The 24,503-nt window shown below is 27.3% G+C and overlaps 1 protein-coding gene across 1 annotated transcript in view; it reads left to right on the top strand.

Moving 5' to 3' along the window:
• The first annotated feature begins 946 nt into the window (after positions 1–946).
• Positions 947–24,503, top strand: part of LOC100214929 (ankyrin repeat domain-containing protein 13A) — a 37,015-nt gene continuing 13,458 nt past the window's right edge. The window contains exons 1-7 of the mRNA XM_065807596.1: positions 947–1,603; positions 6,962–7,097; positions 7,352–7,476; positions 8,216–8,261; positions 8,526–8,579; positions 13,125–13,214; positions 17,426–17,495. Of these exons, the coding sequence (XP_065663668.1) occupies positions 1,484–1,603; positions 6,962–7,097; positions 7,352–7,476; positions 8,216–8,261; positions 8,526–8,579; positions 13,125–13,214; positions 17,426–17,495 (641 nt within the window). The 5' untranslated portion in view covers positions 947–1,483. The remainder of the gene's footprint in view (positions 1,604–6,961; positions 7,098–7,351; positions 7,477–8,215; positions 8,262–8,525; positions 8,580–13,124; positions 13,215–17,425; positions 17,496–24,503) is intronic.

Genomic DNA, 24,503 nt, shown 5'->3' on the forward strand with positions numbered 1-24,503 from the left:
ACACTATTAACAAAATGCGAGGGTTGGAATTTGTGTTCATAATCATTATATGAGATGAAATCTAATAGGATTTTTATTGAACAAGCTAGGACCTTTAAAAAGAGGATGTCAATCTTTCAACATCTGCAGACCTCTATATACCTTTAGACTCAAATTTGACAGGTTTGAGAAACATTTAAAGGACATCCTACCCGAGGTTGACAATAAGAAAAGCCAAAAAAGAAAGCGCATCAGGAAGAAAAACCAAACGATAGAGATGCGCAGCAAGTTGATATGTCCTCGCGAGACAAACTTAGAATGTTAACATTTATGTCATCATAGATAAAATCGATGTTTTAATTTGAAGAAGAGACGAGGTATACGGCAATATCACGGAGAGATTTTCATTTATAGCTAATACAGGCCCAGATTTATATCAAATTCAAATTTCTCGTGATTTTTATGATGAACGAACCGGGAGGATCTAGGAACCAGGATCCAGTTTTGTTTAGACTGTCAAACCATGAAAGTTTTGGTCTAAAATTAAAATACAGTGTCAAAAATATTTTTTTATAATTATAAAGTATCTTGAACTTTCAATTTAAGTTTTGAACAGCAATAACATTAGGAATTAGTGCAAAAAAATGATCAATCGTTGAAAATAAACAAAAGGCTATTTTTAACATTATTTGGAGTTTCAATTTACTCTGCGACATCCTGCGGAGGTTCTCTGTCACTGGATACATATATAAGATTGTTATTTGGCTAACAAATTCATAGCCTAGAGTTTGTTCTATTTTTCTGGTATAATTGAAAATAGTTGTTTGTTTTTTTCTACATCAACGCATCACTTGGCTGTCTTAGAAAAATATTGTGATTTATTTACTTAAAGCTTGTGCCTTGCGGAGTTACCTCGTACCCAAGCTCGTAAACACGCCAGTATTCTCCTTTTGTGGAACACCATAACGATTATATGAGCCGAAGAAAGAGATTATGGAGAAATAGAAGATATCAAAGTGAAAGTTAGAAGCCAGTGTGTTAGAAAGCAAGAATGAATAAAGAAATGCAGAAAGACTGATCATTTATGAAACACATCGCAGAGAAAACTTCTACGAAGGTTACTACTAAAAAGTATCAGTGTGTGGTTTTTTTTGTTATCCCGACATGATGTGCAGAAAATTTCGCAAAACAAAAACAAAAACAAAGCAAAAATTTTGAGTATCGGCCGGTATTTGTTTTAAAGACAGAATTGTGAGCTAAATATTTTCAGAAGACCGTAATAATTATCGCCTTAAATATTTAATTAAAGATAATATTTGCAAGAATTTTTGTACCATTCAAGTGTTTACTGTGTTATTTAGGTGTTGTTTTTTAATTTAACACTTGAACAATAGATGTTTATAATATTTAAAGATATTTTATAAGTATTTTTAAATATTACATTCATTTTTTTCTTCGAGTAAATTAACATATGTACATATAAAAACAAATAAAATCATGAAATATGGCTGAGTTGCTTCTTCCTTTTACAAATGAAAAAGAAATAAAAGAAAAATTCCCATTGCATTTGTGTGTATGGAATAACAACAATGTTGAACTAGATAATTTACTAAAGTCAAAACTAGTAAGTATACAAATTTTAAATTTAAAATGTCTTTAATTTTCTAAAAGTACCCACGTTTAGAAAATTAAAGTTTCCAGACCTCACTTTTTTATGTGTTTTTCAAGTAACAACTTGAAAAATACATAAAAATGTGAGGTCTGGAATTTAAAGCAACATCAAGGTATTCCTTAATGAAAACAAAACTATAAATATAAAAATTGTAATTTAAATTTAGCTGAAATTAATGAGTAATCTAATTTTAAATTTTATCATTAAATCTTTATGTTAGCTTAAAGATATAACATTAAATGCATTTTAAATTTGATATAACATCAAAGGGGTTTAAAAATCTATGAATTGGTACATGTATAAACATAGATAGACTAGATATGTGGAATGATTTTTTTAAATTGACCAAGTACTAGAATGTAATATATATTTATAAAGCCCTTCAGTACAGTATTTTAAAGGTGAAAAAAATTATAAAAATCGAACAATTCAACAAAAAGTTATGATGTTTTTAGTAAAAAATTTTTGGTATATGAATTTGTTGGTCAAAAAAAATTTTCTTTATACGTAAATTGTTATATCTTTGTCAATTCTTATCTAAATCCCAATAACTTGGTATCAAAAGATAGGTGTAAGAGTGGGCTAGAAAATTACTTTGGTCTTTAGATATAGGGCGTACCAAAATAGTAGGAGAAGTTACTGAACAATCTTTGCGCTAAACAAATGCACTAAACAAATTTATGAATTTAGAAATGAATTTGGTAATTTTTATACTCAAAAGTTATTAAAATTTGTTTCCAGACAATTGTTAAGTATAAAAGATGTATTTTAGATTCAGAGTGTATGTAGGAGTAGTAGTATAACACACTCTAGTAATAAATTTTTTTATTCATATAATTAGTTTAATCTTCATTAAAATGATTACATATAGAAACAATATAAAAATTAATTAATTATTATCCCTTTATAATATATACTAATAGTGTATAAATTGAGTTTAGGAGGAGGGCGACTACCAACCTGTTATCCCATCCCCCTCATAAACCTTTAAGCCTATTTTGCAAGGCATGGGGCTTACAAATGTAAAATAACAAATAACAAGTATAAAATAATGAGCAAAGAAACAAAGTACACTTATTTACCTTCTAAGTTTTATGAAGCCACAGTTATTCCACAAGTGAAATCAAAAATGGCTGGTTTAAGAGATATGAGCTACTATAGAGATATAGCTAATATAGAGATATAGCTATTATGACAAAAGTATTTAAAAGTGTTATATTGCAGAAAATCCATATGATCACCAACTTAAAACAAAACACTCAAAAAAAAAAAAATTGTTTGAAAAAAGCTGTTCACAACTACTCTTGAGTGCTTAATACAAGGGAGGAGGGAATTAGATAAAAAAGGGGGAAAGGGGAGACAAAAGAAGGAAAGGGAAATTTTATTCCAGATCTAATAAGTGGTTAGGAATTTTTTATTAGAACACAATTTAATTCTAGTGTGGCTTGCAGTCAAATGCACATTTTTTAACTACTGCTTCATTATAATTTCAATAAGTTTGATTTCAATATGCTTATATAAGTTTTATACAATGGTAAAAATAAACAAAACCAAGTTTTTGACAAATTGAAATTTGCAAAAGGTACAAGATTTTTTGAGGTTGATAATTTTTAAAGCCTGATTTAAAGACTGATAGTTTTAATTCTTCACAGTAAATGATATATATTTTTGCTGATTTTTTTTTTTAGTTTTAAGATGTAAATGGGGGCTCTTAATAACCTTGGGGTGGGTAGAAAAAATTTCTAAAAATTAATAAACGTTAGATTTTAATAAAGCATTTGATAGTGTTAATTACTAGTTAACAGGGTTGGGGTCAAATACATATTGTACTTGTGTTTGTATTTGGTAAAAATAGGCTAATTTAGCATACTTGTATTCGTATTGTATTTGATAAAAAAATTTCATAAATATTTGTATTTATATTTGATTAAAATGTATTTGCAAATGGTCTATATAATAGACCATTTTATCATTATTATCTTTTTTTTTTTGAACATCTTTATTTCCAACAAGATCGCAAGCAACCACTATTAGAGTTGGAAGTTACTGGAAGAGTAAAGATGAAGTTTATAAAACAATAAAGATAACAATTAACAGACAACTTAAAAGGGTGCAAATTATATGAATCAGGGAAACAAGAAGAAGGGAGCAAATTCCAAAGAACTGGTGTTCGGGGAAAAAAACTAAATGAGTGAGAATTTTTGAAGCACTTAAGAACAGTTACAATAAAGGGGTGAGACTTAATTGAATGACAAGTAACATGACAATGAATTTTAGTAAATGGCAGAAAAGGCGCTAGCTCTTTAGAGCAGCGTCTGTTATAGTATTAATTGAAAGGAGAAAGAGTAGCAATGTTATAACCATGTGACAGTGGTTGAAGGTTAGCTGCAAAAGCAGGTCCAACTATGTTTACAATGCATTTTGCACTTTGTCTAAAAGAGAAAGGGTATCATTTGAAGATCTGCTCCAGATACAGCAACAGTATTCTTTACAAAGATGGATTAGAGATTTATAGAAATAAAGAATAGAATCTGAAGTAAGAAAGTGGCAAGCATGATAAAGAGATGCAATCAGATACTAATTTTCCAATGGATTTTATATATGGTTTCCAAGAAAGTTTGGAAGAGTTAATCCTAGAAGACAAAAGGCATATGACTCATCGAGTACATTACCATTCATAAATATAGGAAAACCTAGATTATTGTGATAACAGTTAGCTGGACAACTTTTATACTACGATTGGTAAGGAAGGATTCAATAATCTTAAAGGTGTTACCTGATATACCATAAGATAAAAACCTTATGGAGAAGACCAGCATGCTAAACTTTATCAAAGGGTTTAGAAATGTCAAGAGCAATAGCCTTTATGTCTGCACATTTATCTAATTCATGATAAAACTTATCAGTTATTACCGTTAACAAATCAACAGTAGAACGAGAAGATTGAAATCCATATTGACGGTCAGAAAGTAAGTTATTAGATTCAAGATGAGAGATAAAATGTTTGTTAATTAAAGACTCAATAACCTTGCTTATGATAATAGTAGTAAGAAGACTTATGGTATGATAGTTTTTTGAAAATAGGGATAGCAGATACCGTTTTCAAGCAGGGTGGTAAACAAAACTCTAATAAGCACTTGTTAAATTATTTTGAAAGTAAAGAGGACAGCTCCGGAGGTGATGTAGAAGAGTTGAAACGGGAAATCACTTTAGGTATAGAAGCTGGAGTGATATGAATGTTAAGCAATAAATCAACCTGTTTGTCGGGTTTATCAGGTAGGATGTGATTAGCGGAATCAAGAGATGATATTGATGAGAAATTCTTAGCAAACAATTCAGCTTTGTCTTTAGGTGAGATAACAAAATCTGAATCATGCAAGAGAGTTGGAATAACAGTTTTGCCCTTATTATAGACACTGTTAAAGATTCTCCAGAAGTCCAGGAGCCTAATTTTTGAGATAAAAATGAGATTTTGTGACCTTACAATAGCAGACTTTGACGTTAGACAAACTCTTTTTAAATGGTTTTTAGCAAAAGTAAACAGACGTCTGTTTACTATTGCTAGAAATTGCAACAGCACAATGAGATAAAAACCATTGGGAAAAGTGAGGGTTGACTTAGAATTGTTGAAAGGAAATAAAAGATTCCATGTCAGCCTGAATCCAAGAAGTTACATGAGAAGCGCATGTCAGCAGGAAGACGAAAGATTTCTACCCAAGGGTTATCATGAAGAAAATCACAAAAAGAGTTCCAGTCTATTTATAAACGAGCGTACATAAAAGAATAGTCTGTGGATTCAGACCTAGTTTTCCAACAGTTGAATAAATTCTTACGAATGTATATGCCCAGGCCAAGTCTTGAAAAATCTTTATAATTTTTCTTAACCTAAGTTATAAATGTTTGTATTTGGAAAATGCCCATTGGATATATTTGTATTTGAATTTGTATTTGGAAATCTAAAACTGACGTATTTGTATTTGATCGAACATATTTCAGCCCAACTCAGCTGGTTATTATTCTGCAAATTACTAGATAAAGGTATATGAAAAAAAATTATTTGTTTGCATTTTGGTATAGTTACTAACTAATGTCTATTTGATAACAGGAAACAAGGTTAATTAGTTTCGGAGTTATAAATGGTGTGTTTCAAGGTGGTATTCTATCACCACTTCTTTTTATATTTTGTATACATAACTCAGAGGTTGAATAAATTTTTATAAGATCCTGACAGAATGTCTGATCAAAATTTAGTTTCAAAATAAAAATACTGTTTGGCACATTTTTTTTTTTAAATACTGTCATAAATCCGTCTTGAAGGAAACGCATGAAAAAGTACTGGAGATGAGTTTGCTTAAACTAGGTACTTTTGCTTAAACTAGGTATTTGGGAAGAAATCAAATTATGCCATTCTGTTTTTTGATGTTAGTCTAATTTAGAATTTTCTAGCTTAGATTTTTGTTTTATGATATAACTAAAATTCGATATTGTGTGTTTTTTTAGATACTTTCATTGAGTATATTAGCTTTGAAAACTTTTTTTGTTTTTGCCATCTAATATAAAGTACTTTTTTCATATAAAAAAACAAGCAATTAGCTAGATGCAGCCTTGATATACATTTACAAGTAATTGAATTTTTAGTTAAAAAATAAAAAAGGAAGAAAAAAAAAGTTGCTATAAAAGTAAACCAATTTAAAAAAAAAAACAATATATATATGTATACATATATATATATATATATATATATATATATATATATATATATATATATATATATATATATATATATATATATATATATATATATATATATATATATATATATATATATGTAAATATATGTATATATATAAATATGTATATATATAAATATGTATATATATATATAATATATATATATGTATATATATATATGTATATATTTATATATATATATGTATATATGTATATATATGTATAAATAATATATATATATATATATATATATATATATATATATATATATATATATATATTATATATATATATATATATATATATATATATATATATATATGTATATATGTATATATATATATATATATATGTATATATGTATATATATATATATATATGTATATATGTATATATATGTATAAATAATATATATATATATATATATATATATATATATATATATATGTATATATATATATATATATATATATATATATATATATATATATATATATATATATGTATATATATATATATATATATATATATATATATATATATATATATATATATATATATATATATATATATTTAAAGTATAATCATGAAGCTGTTGACCCGCATGGAAGAACACCTCTCTTGCTTGCTATAGCATTAGGTCATACTGATGCAGTAAAGATTTTACTTAATCACAAATGTGATGCATCAGCAACTGATAAGCAGGGTTGGAATGGTAAGTGTTAGTATTTTATACATACTGCATTTACAGTTTTATATCTATACATTTTTGTATTGTGCAGAAAATTGTTTTTATTTTAAATTTTGTTAATAGATTTTTTATATAAATCATTTTGTTAAATTTTTTTCTCATTTCTTATTTTAAGTGGAACCAAATACAAATTAAAGCAATTGTTAAATATTATCATTATCATCTGATTAATATTATTACACGTTTCTCTGTTTTGCAAACTTTTTTTCTCTATACAGCAACTCAAGAAGCTGTTGGAACTGGTGATCCTGACCTACTATCTCTTATTATACAGCATCGTGAGTATCAACAATTTACTCTAAAGTCTGGTGGTATTACTGAGATTCTTGAGTTATTAGAAGAGGTATGTTAACAATTAGTAGCAAAATGTATTTTTAATTAGTATTTTTATGATTTTATAATTTATATTATTAGTAATTTAAGTAATTTTATTGTTTAAAAAAATAATTTAACTTACTAGTAATAATAATAATAGAAATTATTATAAAGATTGAATTTGAAGTTTTTAGTTGTATTGATACATATTGATGATAATATAATTATTATCGTAAAAATGCCTCATAAACCTTCTGAAAACTTTGTAATTTAAAAAGATTTTTGTTAGTATTTTTTACCATACCAAATGTGATTGCAATATCCATGCCTGATGTTTGTAAGTATAATGACAAAGGCAGGAAGCAAGAGCTTAAACTCTAGCTTCCCACCAAGGCTTGATTAGTGTACATAAATATATCAAGGTTTTTGTTATGATGTTTTGTTGTGCAAGTCTTTACATCATATAATAAACAAAACTCTGACAGTTATGTTTTTTAACTTTTGAGTTGGCTAATATGCTTTTTAACAAAATGTTTATTTTTCATGAACTATATCTAATCCATTGTTGTTTGTTTTGTTTTTTGTATAATTTGTTGACTGATAAAAACAATGATTGCTTTAAATAAATTAATAAGACTTTTTTTAATGTAAAATTTTTTGATTATTAAACTTTGTAAGTTGTTTTTGGATTTTCTTCATGTTTAATATAATTTTTGTGAGAGTTTAGTAAATTTTTATGTTAAAATAAATTATAAATTTACTTTTAGGCAGATGATTTTTATGTTGAAATGAAGTGGGAATTTTTAAGCTGGGGTTAGTTTAATTCTCGATTACTTTATCTATTTTATATTTCTATAAATATATATGTATACTATTAAAATAAGCGGTTAAAATAAAAATTAAATATTAAAATAAATCGAAAAGGAATTAAAATATATATATATATATGTTTATATATATATATATATATATATATATATATATATATATATATATATATATATGCATAAATTACATATATATATATGTGTGCGTGTTATGATTTTTGTTTATTGTTATTATATGTTAACCTTTTAGTTCCATTGATATCAAGAATGTGTCCTAGTGATAGCTACAAAATATGGAAGAGTGGTTAGTTTTAAATTTGTAAATTTATATAATAGTGCAGTCAATTGGTAACAAATTTATATGTTTTGTGCTATTTTGGTTAAAAGTATAATACTTGGCCTACACATTGACAATATAGAAATACTCATTTTAAAACTCAGACCCACTTTCAAAATGGCTCTACCTGTCTCTGTGGTAATTGGATCATGTCTGTAGCAACAATTTTTTTTTTAGTGACACTCATGCATCAACAAAAGTAAATCAACAAAAAATGTAAAAACACTCTATGTTAAAAATAAATTATTAACAATTATCAGGGTTTTTTTAAACTTAAAAATTAGGGGTTGAAGCGTTATACTTTTGTACAAAATCGTATCTTTAAGTTATTCTTACATGTGCTTATGACAAAATTAGTTTAACCTTATAAAAATGATAATAATAATAAAAGTTTCGAAAAAAGTTTTCAGAATAATACTAAAATATTCAATTTTAATATTCAATAATTAGTTAAAAACACTATGTTATATATCAAAAGTTACCCCTTAAAATTTTACAAACCTGTCATATTTAAAACTTTTAATAAATTATGAATTCATCACTCACAATCACCGCCACATTTGCAAAGCATGTTACATGGAAGTAATGCTTTTACACATTTACAAAGACCTTTACAGCTTTTGGGGTTGTCTACAAAATATGTCATGCAACTTTTGATTATTTTAGACCCTCTCCAACCCCACCTCACCCCCTTGTCAAAACATTGTTGCTAATTGGTAACAAGTTCTGTATGAGTCATCACAAAAACATTACCTTCTTCCCCCTAAAGCATGACATGATTTATGGATGACCCCTTTCTCTATTTTGTAGCCACATTGTATAAGTTTATTTCATATTTTGGAAGCTTCTGTAATCGTTGTTTAAGCAATTTTGTAAATATATCCTTCCATAATCGAACCCCACTCTCATGGATTAGGCAATAATGGGTTCTTAAACAATAATTGTGTCCAGTCTGGATGCCATAAGTACTATGCAAAAAAGCATTTTGCATAGTGGTTATGGCATCTAGTCATCATAACAACCTTTTTATCAAAATAGGTTTCATTTACACTACTGTAAAAATTTGTCAGGTCAGTAGTAAAATTAAAAAAAAACAAAAAAACTTTCAAGATAATAAAATAAGACTTTCATATAGTAGGACAACAAATCTTTTGATTTGTTGTGTTACTTCATGAAATTCCTAAACCTAAAATAAGAAAAATATATTCATGTGATTTTTAATAGAAATTATTTTTAAATGTCACATGAACATGAACATATTTTCATGAATATATTTTTTTAATTTTAGGTTTAAAACTTTTTCATAAGCTACTGTTAGAAAAATTATAGATATGGTTCGGTACTGGCAAAAACCAAGGCTTCATTCCACAAGTTCCAGTCTATTAATGAAGATCTAAATAAATTTGCAATTAAATGCCTTGGAACCATTTTACTTGCTATATTTTTCTATTTTATATTCTAAATTATATGATTTATATAAAATTTCATATAAAACTCATTTAAATTACATAAAAAATTAAGGAGTTATTTAATTTTGTATGAATTTATGGGTTTGATCATCCTATCAAAGTTCTTTTTATAAAGAAAAAAATAAATAAACTAATTTTATATTTCATATAAAATTAGTGTTTTTGTGTTTTTTGCTTCATTTTTATTGAGCTTTTGACTAGTGTATAAGTTATTAGATTTTAAAATAATAAAGTTTTGTTGCTATGGACAGATGCTAGTTTCCTTGGAGACCTTGTGTGGAGGTTATGAAAGTGGGTCTGAGTCTTAAAATGAATGTTTCAACCTTATCAACAAACTCACCAAGTTTCATGCTTTTACCCTAATATCATAAAGTTTTGCACCAATTGACTGCACTATAAAAATATTTCTTAAAATATATATAAAAAAAATTTTGAATTTTTTTACGTTTTGACAACATTCGTTATATTTCACTTTGGTGGACTAACAAAAATTATGATTAAAATATATTGGATGAAGTGAATGGATTGAAGTCCTGACTATGATGTTTAAAAAATACACTTGTATTTTTTAAACAAGATGGAATCAAATTTTATTTGCTGTATAATAATTACAATATATTATTTTGTAACAATTAAAACATTTATTTATATATACCCAATTTATGTAATCCCAAAAAATATTTTAAAATAATATTCAAAAACATTTCAGTAACTTTAAAGTTTGTTTTTCAGACTTGATTTGGACACCCTTATTTACAAAATTTTATACTCTTTTTTATCCAAATATTTTGTGTTCTTTAAAAACTGTTTAGAGAAATTATTTTAGCACTTGGAGTCCTAACAGTAAGTGTTAACATAATGGCTAGTAACTCAAAAAGAATGTTGTATTTGTATTTTTTCTTTTTCTTTTTAATTGTTCATGAAAGAAAAAAAGAAATATTTGCGTGTGTGTGTGTGTGTGTGTGTGTGTGTGTGTGTGTGTGTGTGTGTGTGTGTAAAAGATTAGAACTTGCTTGAATGAGTCACACAATATTGGGTTTTGGTTAGTTGATCATAAAGTTTACTTAACTTATTGTTATTTCATTGACTATAAGTTAGGGTGGCTCTTATATACTTATTTATAATGTTTGTACCCTCAGAATGTTTTGTAACTAAAAGATTCTGAGTTTTAAAAATAGTCGCTACTAGCCCTTCATTATTATTACCTTTTCTCCACAAAATATCTCAAAATATCTCCACAAAATATCTCAAAATATCTCCACAAAATATCTCAACAAAATATCTCAACAAAATTTCTCAACAAAATATCTCAACAAAATATCATGAAAAAGATTTTGAACCAGAAGTAAATCTGATAAAACCTGGATTTTAAAAAAAATGACTTTCTTTATGATTTAAAAAATGACATTTTATTTGACTTTTTTATTTTGATTGACTAAATTACAATAAATAGAGATAAAGCAGAGGAATAAAATCTATTTTTTTATTATCTATGTTTTTAATATCTATGTTATTAATATCTATGTTTTTAGTATCTATGTTTTTTAGAAAAATTTGTTTAAATTAAAAAATAGTGCCTTCCCCACTTCTACACATTAAAGTGTATCAAAAATTGAAGTGATTTGTGGTTAATCTTGTCTAACAAAATAAGATGTTAACTCAGAAAATATTGCTTCTACCTATGAAGTAACTGATTGTATTAAAAAAAGTGAATTTATTTTGCTCAAAATGCGGTCAAATACTTGGTTCTAATATTTGTGACTTTATCAAAAAAAAAGCAACTGTTCACAATCTCCATACCTTAATTACTTCAAAGAATCTAAATGTAACTGACAAAGCTGTTTCTTGTACACTAAATTTGTCTTTTCTTCCCATTTGTCTGGTCAAAGTTTAGAATTTTTTAAAATTATTTAATGTCTTGGTCAAGACATTAATCTGATCCTAAATTAGGACAGGTGAAGCTCTTCAGCTGTGATGAAGGCAACTTAATGAGAAATTTAAATTAGGACACGTGAGGCTCTTCAGCTGTGGTGAAGGCAACTTATATGAGAGATGTAAAACTCTGGTAATAAAACCTTTAATTTAATTGTGAACAAGAGAGAAGTAAACCTTGCATGAAAATCTTCTTAGTAAGGGATTATCTTTTTAGAAATTTTTTTCTTTTTAAAGGGAATTTTTTTTTTTTTAAGGGAACTAAATTCCATAATTTTTTGGCAAATGTTTTCCAGATTTTTTAAATGCATAATCACTGAGTAGTATCACAATAAAAATATTCAGGATATGTAAAACAGGTTACATCTGACGGGCATTTGGTCGTAAAAGGTTGTTTCAGCTCTTCCATACTCTCATATTTAAATTAAAAAATTATATTATAGAAACCTGTCCAAATTGCACAAGTTCACACTAAACAAACCCTAAGTATTGTTTTTTCTTGTTTGTTTATTTTAGAGGGGAGGTGCAGATTTTTTACTATAAACTTTTAACTAAATGTCTTTTTAAATTTATAAAATGTCTTTACATTTGTATTCAATCTTTTATTTTTATTTTTAAAACAGTAAATAACTCGTAAGATATAAAAAAAATGTACATGTAGTTATATACAGAGTTGTTAGTCCTTGGCTCTTGGCCTGGCCTTAAGGCCAAAAATTGAGGCCTTGGCCTTTGAAATTCTGGCCATGGCCTTGATTGTTTTGGCCTTGGCCTGAAAAAAAAGACATTTTCTTATTGATTTTGTTGAATTCTGCGCATAACCTTGGTCTATTATTACAAAATGTAGTTTTATTGTCACAGCACTTGCTACTTACAGTTTTGTTAATAATTGGCCTTAACGTAAGGCAAAAATTGAAGTGTTTGGTCTTGAAAATGTTTGCGTAGGCCTTGGCCTTGAAACTCCTAATCTTGGCCTTGACCTTAAAACTCTTGGCCTTGCCCTTGTAACTTTTGGCCTTGGCCTTGTAACTTTTGGCCTTGGCCTTGCTACTTTTGGCCTTGTTAACAACTCTGGTTATATATTTATTATGTAGTTATATATTTGTTCATTTAGGCGCATCAGTTCGTGTTGATACAACATTAGCTGGCTTTGATCATATGAGTTGGCAGCGCGGAAATAAAAGTTTTATTTTTAAAGGAGGAGGTAAATCTTTGCATTAATGTTTTTTCTTATTTTATTACATATAAAATTACATTGAGACTTTAATACCTCATAATTCATATCTCAAAATCCCAATCAAAAAACCCATCTTTTTTTTTTTTTATATATGTGTGTGTTAATGTTTTTTCTTAATTTATTATATGTAAAAATATATAGAGACATGTACAATGTACATATCTCTATATATTTTTATTTTATTATGATGCATTTTTTTTTGAATATGATGCATTTTTCTATGATAGCAGTAAATTTAGAGCCTTTACTATGTATGTATGTATGTACTTTGTACATTCATATTCCTATAGTAAAGGCTCCAAATTTACTGCTCATAAAAAAATGCATCAAATTTACTGCTCAATAATAGCTTTTATCAGCTCTTTGTCTTTAAAAATGACAAAATCGAGAACACTATGTAAAAACCATTAAATTTAGTTTAGAAAACTAATTAAATTATCATTTTTTTTAAAAAAACAAAAATACAAACTTATTAGGCTAGAATAATTTTAATTTTTTTAATGAAAATTAAAACATTCTGAATCTTTTTATTTTTTTACTGTTTGCATACATTGACTGACAAATTGGTAGAACATGCAAGGAGTGTTGCTACATAGACTGACATATAGGTAGAACATGTGAGGAGTGCTACTGCATCAACTGACAAATAGGTAGAACATGTGAGGAGTGCTGTTACATCGACTAAGGGTTTTGGTTTCATCATTTGTAAAAGTTGAAATTTTTTTTTAATTTTTCGGATTTTTTTCAGTATTGTGAGTTAATAATAAAAAAAAACATTACATTTACATTTTATGATAAAAATTAAAGATGACCGACCAAGAGTATATATATAGCTCAATGTTCTTAAAAAACAGAGCAATGATTAGTTAGTAAAAAAACTTATCTAATTTTTTTCTAATTTATATACTTACTAATTTATATATATATATATATATATATATTACTTACTAATTTATATATATATATATACATATACATATACATATACATATACATATACATATACATATACATATACATATACATATACATATACATATACATATACATATATATATATATATATATATATATATATATATATATATATATATATATATATATATATATATATATATATATATATATATATAGCTCAATGTTCTTAAAAAACAGAGCAATGATTAGTTAGTAAAAACACTTATCTAATTTTTTTCTTCAACAAGTTGTTTCGCCATCAGTAGGTTCATCAGGAAGATAAACCTACTGATGGCAAAACAACTTGTTAAAGAAAGTAATTAGATAAGTGTTTTTACTAATTTATATATATATATATATATATATATATATATATATATATATATATATATATATATATATATATATATATATATATATATATATATATATATATTATTTATATATATAAATATATACTAATTTATTTATATATATATATATATATATATATATATATATATATATATATATATATATATATATATATATATATATATATATATATATATATATATATATATATATATTTAACCCATAACAAAAAGTAAAAATTAAAATCCAAGACCGAAATTTTATTTTTTATTACTTGATAGACTGCCTGCCCCAACTAAACCCTCAGTCGATTAGCAGCACTCCCTTGCGAGTCAGGCTATTTGTCAGTCGATGTAACAACACTCCGTTGCAAGTCAGGCTATAAGATAGTTGATGTAGCAACACTCCGTGCATGATTTACACTAAAAAAAAATAAAAATAAAAGCATTTTATTAAAAAAAATACAAACATTGTTTATATTATTAAAATCATTCAAAATGTTTTAAAACATTCAGAATGTTTTTAATAACATTCTGGTCAATTAAATTTGCGTTTTTGCAGTTCTTTTTAAAAAAAAAAATTTGTAATTAAATTAATGATTTTAACTTTCTGACAACACAAAAATGTTGGACGAAAGTCAAAGGTAATTAAAAGTGACGTATTTGTTGGCATAAGAATCATTTTTTTCCTTCCGTTCTCCCAAATGCAACAATTTATAGGACTATATATATATATATATATATATATATATATATATATTTTATATATATATATTTATATATATATATATATATATATATATATATATATATATATATATATATATATATATATATATATATATATATATACAAACCTCGGAATTAGGGTCGGCATTCGGCAATGCCGACCTAACTGCCAACCTGAAAGTGTTTGAGGTCGGCAAAAAATTGCCGACCTCGTTTCTATGTTTTACGGTTAGACCTTTGTATCAAATAATTTTTGCCAACCTGATGCCGACCTCTAAAAGATTGAGGTCGGCAAATTATTTGCCGACCTCAATTTTCCTAATTCCGAGGGTTGTATATATATATAAAAGTAGCATTTTAAAGTTATAGTGTGCAACATGTATCTACCATAGAGGATTTAAGTTGGCACTGTACAGCGGGTCAGCAGTACAAAACCCCCAAAAATGTTTTAAAGTTACATTTTTTGGATTGAAATATCCAACTATAGCCATACTCCAAAAAAAAACACTTTTTGTAAATCCATTAGTTGTTATCCTTATCCTTTTTGAATTCTAGAGAAAATCTTCAGAGCCCCATTTATACTAGAGCATCTCCTTAATTACCATATTTTGTCTAAATCTAGCCTTGGATCTAGACTAGAAGCATTTATGTTTCACAAAATTAATTGTGAAATATAATTACAATCTACTAACTAGTTTTATCTACTAATCAATTTAAACTAAAGAGGAGAGGTTGGAAAGCAATTGTAAGCAAACATGACACATGTGGGAGCCAAGAAGAAATAAAACAGCTGTTTAAATTTTTGTGTTTGATAGTATTTAAGAGATTATCTTTTATCTGCATAAATGTGCACAAAAAAAAAATTATATACATATGTCAATTATATGGTAGTGGTGTAGTGGTAGTTGTTTCAATTATGTGGTAGTGGTGTAGTGCTTGTTTCAAAAGTGAGAATTCTTAGTTCAATCCTCACCGCATCCCTGGTAGTGTTGCGCTCAACCTGTTTTTCCATGGAACAACCTTGTTTGTCAAGGTTTGTTTTTCAGAATTAAAGAGTTGAGAGAGTGTTGTAACAACAATAAAGTAGACTTCTCAGCTTTAGTGGTCCTCTTAGCTTTATGGAGATAAATAACATTTTAAAAAAAATTTTAAGGAATTAATCATTTGTGTTTATACTTTATACATAAATGCAGCAACTATTTACATATTATACTATTTATTTTTATTTTATTCAACTATTTAAATATTTATACTTTATACTAACATTAACATGCACTACTATCAACTATCATGGATACCTATTACTATGGGTACCTGATTGGTTAACACTACTTATTGATCATAAATAAAAATTTATGGATTGGATAGCCCCTCAATGATTTAAACGCTTAAATCACTGAGGGGCTATTTGATCTTTAGGAAGTGAAAGAGAATCTATATAGGATCTATATTGAATCTATATAGGAGATCTATAGGAGGTATTAAAAGTGAAGAGCAGGAATCTAGGTCAGAACAATTTTGACCATGGGATTTCTATCCTCCATGGCTAGATTTCGTTCGTGGAGTGTTTATGTATAAAATGGACCAATGAATATAAGTGATAAACACAGTATAAAAGCGTTTCCAAGAAAGAGAAAGATAAGCAAAAGATAAGCAAAATCCTGAAGAGAAGTTATAGATATAGAGAAGCTTTCTGGTTATAGATGTTCCCAGATCCAGTAGTTCTGTGACATTGATTGATAGAAATACAGTCAGAGGATTGCATTTCTATCAATACAGTTTAATATGTAATCTTTAAAGGTATAATTTAATGTGCAAATTTAGCAAGTGTTTATTTTTTTAGTTAAATATTATAAAATAAAATATTGAAATTTATATTTCAATATGTTGCATAAAAAAATATCCAGGCTCACTCCTAAAAAGCAATAGCAAGCTAGTTGATCAGTCAAAGTGCTTAAAATTCTAAACCCAAAAATTTCCCCTTCCCCCCTATTTGTATAAAAGCATTTTTTTGCTAACTTAGCTCTTATTCAATTTCAATTACTCAGTTTTTAAAATGCTGAATAATTTGAATAATATTTATAATTGTGTATAAGTAACTGGTCTTATTAACATTTTGTACTTTTTTATTTTTATTAGCTCGTTGCAGTCATTTTTATGATATTGATCATGATACTAAGTCATATTGGAAAGAGTCAATTAACATAAGGTATATTTTTAAATTTTACTTATAAAGAATCATTAACATAATCATTAACTTAAGGTATACTTTTAACTTTTACTTTAAACTTATTAAAGGTAAAGTAACTTTATTTTATACATATTTACTAGACTTTGCTTGGACTTAATATGCTTATTTAGAAAACAATTAAGATTTTAAACCATTTTTATTTTCAAAACCAAGCTCATTACTTAAAACTCTAATTCTGTTCTGTCAGGACTAAAAGAAATGAATAAGAAAAGTGAAAGATCAATGATTTTTTTATCAATGGTTGCTTTATATATAGTTTGTTTTCGCAAAGGGTTTTTTAAGATCAAAACTTCATATTAGTCTATCTTTTTCCCAACTTCTTATAAAGTAATATATTTCAAGATGAGAGATCAAATATGGTCACTTCATTTATATCTTATATTTTTATTTTCGTCAAATTGATCAACTATGACTGCTTCATATTCTTTTTAATTTGTTATTATTATTATTATTTTTTTTTGTTTGTTTTTACTTGCAGCCTTTATACAAATACATAATATATAAAAGAAACAATTGCAAATTTTAAACAGATTTAAGAAAATAAAATAAATGAATGTGGATGCTCTAAGTTGTCACCAAGTACTGAAGTACACTCTAAATTGTCACCTAAAATTAAACATGTTGAATAAATGCTTGTTGGTAAAAGAATTTATGTTGGTAATTTGTATTAACAATTAAATTAAAATAATTGAATTAAAATAATTAAATTAATAGAATTAAAAAGAATTGAATTAAAAAGAATTGAATTAAAAAGAAATGAATTTAAAGAATTCGATATAAAGAATTGAATTAAAAGAATTGAATTAAATGAATTAAATTAAAAGAAATAAATTATTGGTTACATAAACCCGGTGTTTTGATGCATAAAATTGAACCTATAACAATACCTCTCAACATAAATAAATTGATTAAAAAAATATTTAAGCTTGAATTAGGTTTGTTCCATGCTAAAATCATTATCTTTGTAAAAAAAATTATTATTTGAACTAATACTTTTTTTAGCTGTGGTATTTTTGGTGATTGGGGTGTTTTTAGTAATCAAATGTTAAGAGTTTTTTAGTGATCGATTACTGTGAATATTATCCATAGTTTACTAAATAAGTATTAATTTTTGTTATTCTCTATCATTTTGAGGTTTGTAAGTAAAGTCGCTGAATCTTCTTAGTTTGAAAACAATGGGGAAATAGTCTATAGTCAATGGGCAGCTTTTTCAAAAAAATAAGGAAAAATGAAAAAAAAAATGAAAAATGAAAAAAAAGATTGCTGTCTCACCCCAAACACTTAGTCAATGTAGCTGCACTCCTTGCCTGTTCTCCCTATTTAGTATGTACTGAAGCCTCGGGCAACTGTCTATTTCAGTATGTCAGACTTATCTAAGTATGCTATATATATATATATATATATATATATATATATATATATATATATATATATATATATATATATATATATATATATATTCAGTATTGTACAAAACGAGTGCAACCAAATAATGCTAATTTAGTTTCTTTATATAAAAGTGCTGCATTTTTTCAATTTAGAGAAATAACTATGTAACTGTTTAGAGACAAAGTTCTTCAAGTTTTATTTATCACAAAGTTCATCATTTGTACACGAAAATTAATAAATTAATCAAAAGTATTAAAAAAAGTTGATTTCCTTCCATACAAAACAAGTGCAACTCGACAAAATGTTGATCAAGCTGTATTTCACTATCAATATTTCGTGGCGAATCCTTTGTTGTTGATCACAGCCTTGCATCTTCAAGGCATAGATTCGATCAGGTGATCAATGAAACTTTGTGGAATCGCTGCCCAGGCCTTTTGGATTTGTTTAAACAGTTGATCCTTATTACGAACACCTTCACAATTAATTCTGTGGTTGACGATCTCCCACAGGTTCTCGATAACGTTGAGATCCAGAGATTGAGGCCGCCAATCCATCACCGATAGGTGGTTGTCTTGAAACCACTGCTTGACTACTTTTGTGTTTCGGATTGTTGTCTTGCTGAAAAACCCATTTTATTGGCATATTCCATTCAGCATGAGGTAACATAACATCTTTCAGGATATTTTTATACATGAAACGGTCCATTATTCCATCGTTTCGATGTATTGGAACTAGACCGTTTGCAGAAAAACACCCCCAGACCATTACATTACCTCCACCATGCTTCATGGTTTATGGCAGTAACGTAAATCGAAGGCGTTTTCCGGCGGGTCGACGTACATGGCAAATGCCATCGCTCCCAATGATGTTGAACTTCGATTCATCACTGAACAGGACAGTTCGCCATTTCTGCACATTCCAGTCAATATGAGATGTAGCAAACAGGAGTCTTTTCTTCTGGTTTTTTAGTGAAATCAGCGGTTTCTTTGCAGGGCATCAAGGGCATCAAACAATCCGGCTTCTACAGCACTTCGTCTGATTGTTCGGTCCTATACAGGCAGCTCTAATTGCTTTTGTATCTCGACTGATGATATCCAGGGATCCTTCTTGACAGATCTGACGATCATAGAATCCTCTCTAGAAGTGGTGGAACGCGGTCTTCCACCTTTGTTATCTGCTGCCAACTACCCTGTAGAACGATATTTGGAACATAGTCTTGATACGGTCCACTTTTTCACGCGATATTTATCACAAATACTTTTTTGTGACATTCCACTTACGTAATCGTCAATAATTTTCTTTCTTAGTTCCAATCCAAGACTGTCGGAAGCCATATTTGCACTTGAAGTCATAAAAATGATAAAAATAAATAATCACGCTTCTCAAGGTTTACGGTGTTACATTTACCTTGTGATGATACAATAATGCTCTGTGGAACACAATGTCTTGGTTGGATGTGGACTGTATTGATGTAATGAAACACTTGTTGTATTTCACTTCTTGTATTGATGTTCTTCGATAAAACACTTTGATAAAACTCACTTCGATAAACTGTCTTGATAATACTGACTGATTGACTTCCATATACTGACTGAATTATATGTCGATTTACATGTCTCTTATATAGTAAAATGAACCTGTGTGAACCTGTTCTGGAAGATTCTAGATGCTTCTTTTTGATGTTTCTGGAAGCTTCTGGATGCTTCTGAATGTTTCTGGGTATTTCTTGATGCTACTGGATGCTTCCAGATGCTTCTTCTGGAAACTTCTGGAAGCTTCTGCATGCTTCTTCTGGAAACTTCTGGAAGCTTCTGCATGCTTCTGGAAACTTCTGGATACTTCCTTTAATTATTAAAAAACTTCCGTGACGTTAACACAGACCAGACTTAAGAAAATGAAACAAACCAAAAAAGTTGCACTTGTTTTGTCCGCTGCAAAATGGCACTTGTCAACGAAATTCTGCCTGTGTTCTGTCACCTGTCAGCTGATTGCTCATGTTATGGCATGCTATGACTCCAGACTCCTGAACTGTTTGCTGTGGTAGTACAGTTCGTTTCGTTTTTAAGACATTTAAAATTAGGAACACTTTTTAGCATTGTTCGATGTTGGTTGCAAATGTTTTGTCCAATACTGTATATATGTATATATATATATGTATATATATATGTATATATGTATATATATATATATATATATATATATATATATATATATATATATATATATATATATATATATATATATATATATATGTATATATACATACATTTATATTATAGCGCATATAGATATCTATTTGCTGACTTTTTTTGCCCACTTAAATCCATATATTTTTTTTGCAAAAAAAACTGGAACAACTGGTACTCAGTAAATGTAGCAGTAACTCCCTTGCATGTTCTTCCTATATCAGTTTATGCATGTTCTGAAACCATCACAACTCCCTAAACCAGTATGATGTCAGATTGCCAATCGAAATTTGCTTTTATTGTTGTAAAATGAAAATTTTTTATTTCATTAAAGATTTTAAAGGTAAAGATGAAGCACAGAACTATTTTTGTAATATTTTGGTTTGATCGGTTCAGACCACCATCAAACAGAAAATAAAGCTATAATAAAAACAATAAAAAAAAATCAAATATGACATACTGATAAGATCATTTAAAAAAAATGAACTGATGTCAAACGAAAACCATTTTAATATTTTAATGATTTTCTTTTTAAAAAAAAGTCTGCAGCTTTTGATGCAATTTTAACTTTTTATCTTGTGATTCATTTGTGCATAATAATTAAATAATTTGTGCATAATAAAATTAGTAATAATAACAATAATAATAAATCTCATATCTTTTATTTTTCTTTCATGGTTATTTTAACTAAAGAGTAATCAAAAAGTTTAAAAAAAAATTAAAGTATTTAAAAGTAAAATATGAAAATCTTTATCAATAAACGATAAAAATTGTATAAGCCAAAAAATTAAATTTTAAAATTTTCTAACCAAAATTTAATCCAAATCTTCTGCAGACTCTTTCACAGTTGAACTTTTGAATTTAGGACCAAATTTAATAAAAACTAAACAAAAATGCTGGCAGAGAAAATATGTTATTATCTTGAAAACAAACACAAGCCTGTTGGTATGGTTGCAAATAAAACAAAAAATGATTGCACTATAACAAAATCCCTGTTGCTTCTGAAGCACTAGATTAAAATTAAAAAAAGAACTCAAAAAACAAAGTATAAAAGTTACCTTTTGAACCCTGCATGCTTTAAAAACAATTCTACACAATGATAAATATAATTATTTCCAAAAGCAATCCTGGTGTATATACACTTATAATTTAATGACTTTTGTATTGGGAAAATGAAGAGAAGTTTGAAAAGAAGTATTGAACATCAAGGGTTATTCCATATGAAATCACCTAGTTTTTCAAGTACCCCAGGATACCACCTCAAATTCGCTTCAAATTTTGACCACCCACAGCTTTTATGAAAAAAACACAATCCTTAACATTTCAGCTTGATTGGCCAAACGATTCAAAAGCTATAGTTAAATTAATATTGATCAAAATCAGAAAAATTTGATTATCTGGAGCATACAGTAGATTTTTTTGATTTTTAACAGATCACAACTTATTAAATAAAATAGATGATCACCTGAAATTTTTTTCAGTAATAGTTTTTCACCTAAATTATCTATTTTTGCAGGTGTTTTTGACTAATTTTAAACAATTTTTGAGTTCTTGTACCTCAAAGTTGCTAAATAACACAGTATTAGAAAATTTTTTGGAAGTTTTAATGTGCTACAGTTCAATACCAACCGACAAGCTGTGCCTATTTTTTGTTACTTTTGTGTACTTAGAGTAACCACTTGTAGAATAAATTAAAATTATGTGTTATTATATATTATAATAACATTATGTTATTTTAGGGAAAACTGATTATAATATAAGTAGATTATATATTATAATCAGTTTTCCCTAAAGTAACATAATCAGTATCTTAAATTAATTTATTTGATATGATTTTATAATATGTATTTGTTTAATTTTATGCATATAATATAATTATAATGATATAGTTTAAATTAAACATGGTTATAATTTGAGTGTAAAATACTTCAATTGTTTCATGAGTTTGTATTAAAATCTAAATCTGCACAGTAATTTCTGGATTTTATTATTTTAGTTTTTAATATTGTAAGAACCAAAAACTAAAAAGTTTTGTGTATGCAGAAATAGTTATATGTAGTGTAAATCTATTTTCACCATGAAAAAGCCTATATTTCTAGATATGAAGCACTTCAGAAATACTGTTGTGATCCATTTAAAGTCCACAAGAAATAAATTATCAAAGAATTGTGTTAATTTTAATCTGGTCAAAACGTTTGTACTAACTGTATGAATGAATTCAAACTTGAACAAATTACAGAAGTTAGTCAAGATGAAACTGCTGAAGAAGGTTTTAGTTGTTCAGACCTTGGTAAGACAGTTCTTAATAAGAGTGTGTCTTTATTGGAAATATCTCTACTCAAAATGTAAGTAGGCGCAACAAATTAGGATATGGAAAGCAAAAAGCTAAAAAGTTGCAACAAGTATGACAAACTTAGTAGCGTCAGCATTGGATATAGACCATAAAGATATAGTATTGGAAAAAAAACAAAATATAAACTGTAATGATTTAGACTAACTGTTAGATGCAATAAAAAATAAAGTGAAAATAAGTTTGAAGGAAGAAAAAGTTCAACTACTAACACTAACTCCTGATAGTTGGTCAATTTTCAATTGAAATGAAAAAGAAATACTTGCTAAACCTGAGGCTAAAATAGGACAGTCTTTGGAAGATATTGTTAGACAAAAAGTCATTGAAATTTATGAAACTGAAGAGTTCACAAGACAATCTCCAAGAAAAAAAGACTTTGTTTCTGTGCGTATAAATAATGTAAAAGTTTATAAATAAAAATGTTTAATATTAGCTCGATTAAAGGAACTTTATCTTCAGTTTAAGAAGTTATACTCTAAACACAATGTTGGATTCAGCAAGTTCTGTGAACTAAGGCCGAAGTGGTGTATCACAGTTAACAGTAGTGGAAGTCACTCAGTTTACATGTATTATGCATTATCATCAAAATGCTAAGTTGATGTGCGCTGCTTTAAATAAGGGCCATTTAATATATCACAAAGATTTGTTGATAGTATGTGTTTGTAATATAGAAAGTTGAAGCTGCATGTTTCATCTATGTTCATACCACCGTGGTAAAGTAAATTTGAAAACTTACTTGGAAAATGTGTTTGAAAATAATGATTTTGATTTTGACGATCAGATCACAAACAAACACTTGTCACTTGTCACAATCCAAACAAGAATTATTGAGTTTATTGAAGCCATAAGTAAAACTTTTTATGACCTTTGTCACCACCACTTTATCAAAGAAGCACAGTCCTCCTACTTATCAGAGGCAAAAAGAACATTAGATCAGCACACTTGTCTTATTCTTATGGATTTTGCAGAGAACTATAGTTTTCTTGTGCAAGATGCTGTACAGGGTTTTTACTGGCAAGCCGATCAAACTACCTTACATCC

This window comes from Hydra vulgaris, chromosome 10, assembly GCF_038396675.1.
Source record: "Hydra vulgaris chromosome 10, alternate assembly HydraT2T_AEP".
In the NCBI taxonomy this organism is placed as follows: domain Eukaryota; kingdom Metazoa; phylum Cnidaria; class Hydrozoa; order Anthoathecata; family Hydridae; genus Hydra; species Hydra vulgaris.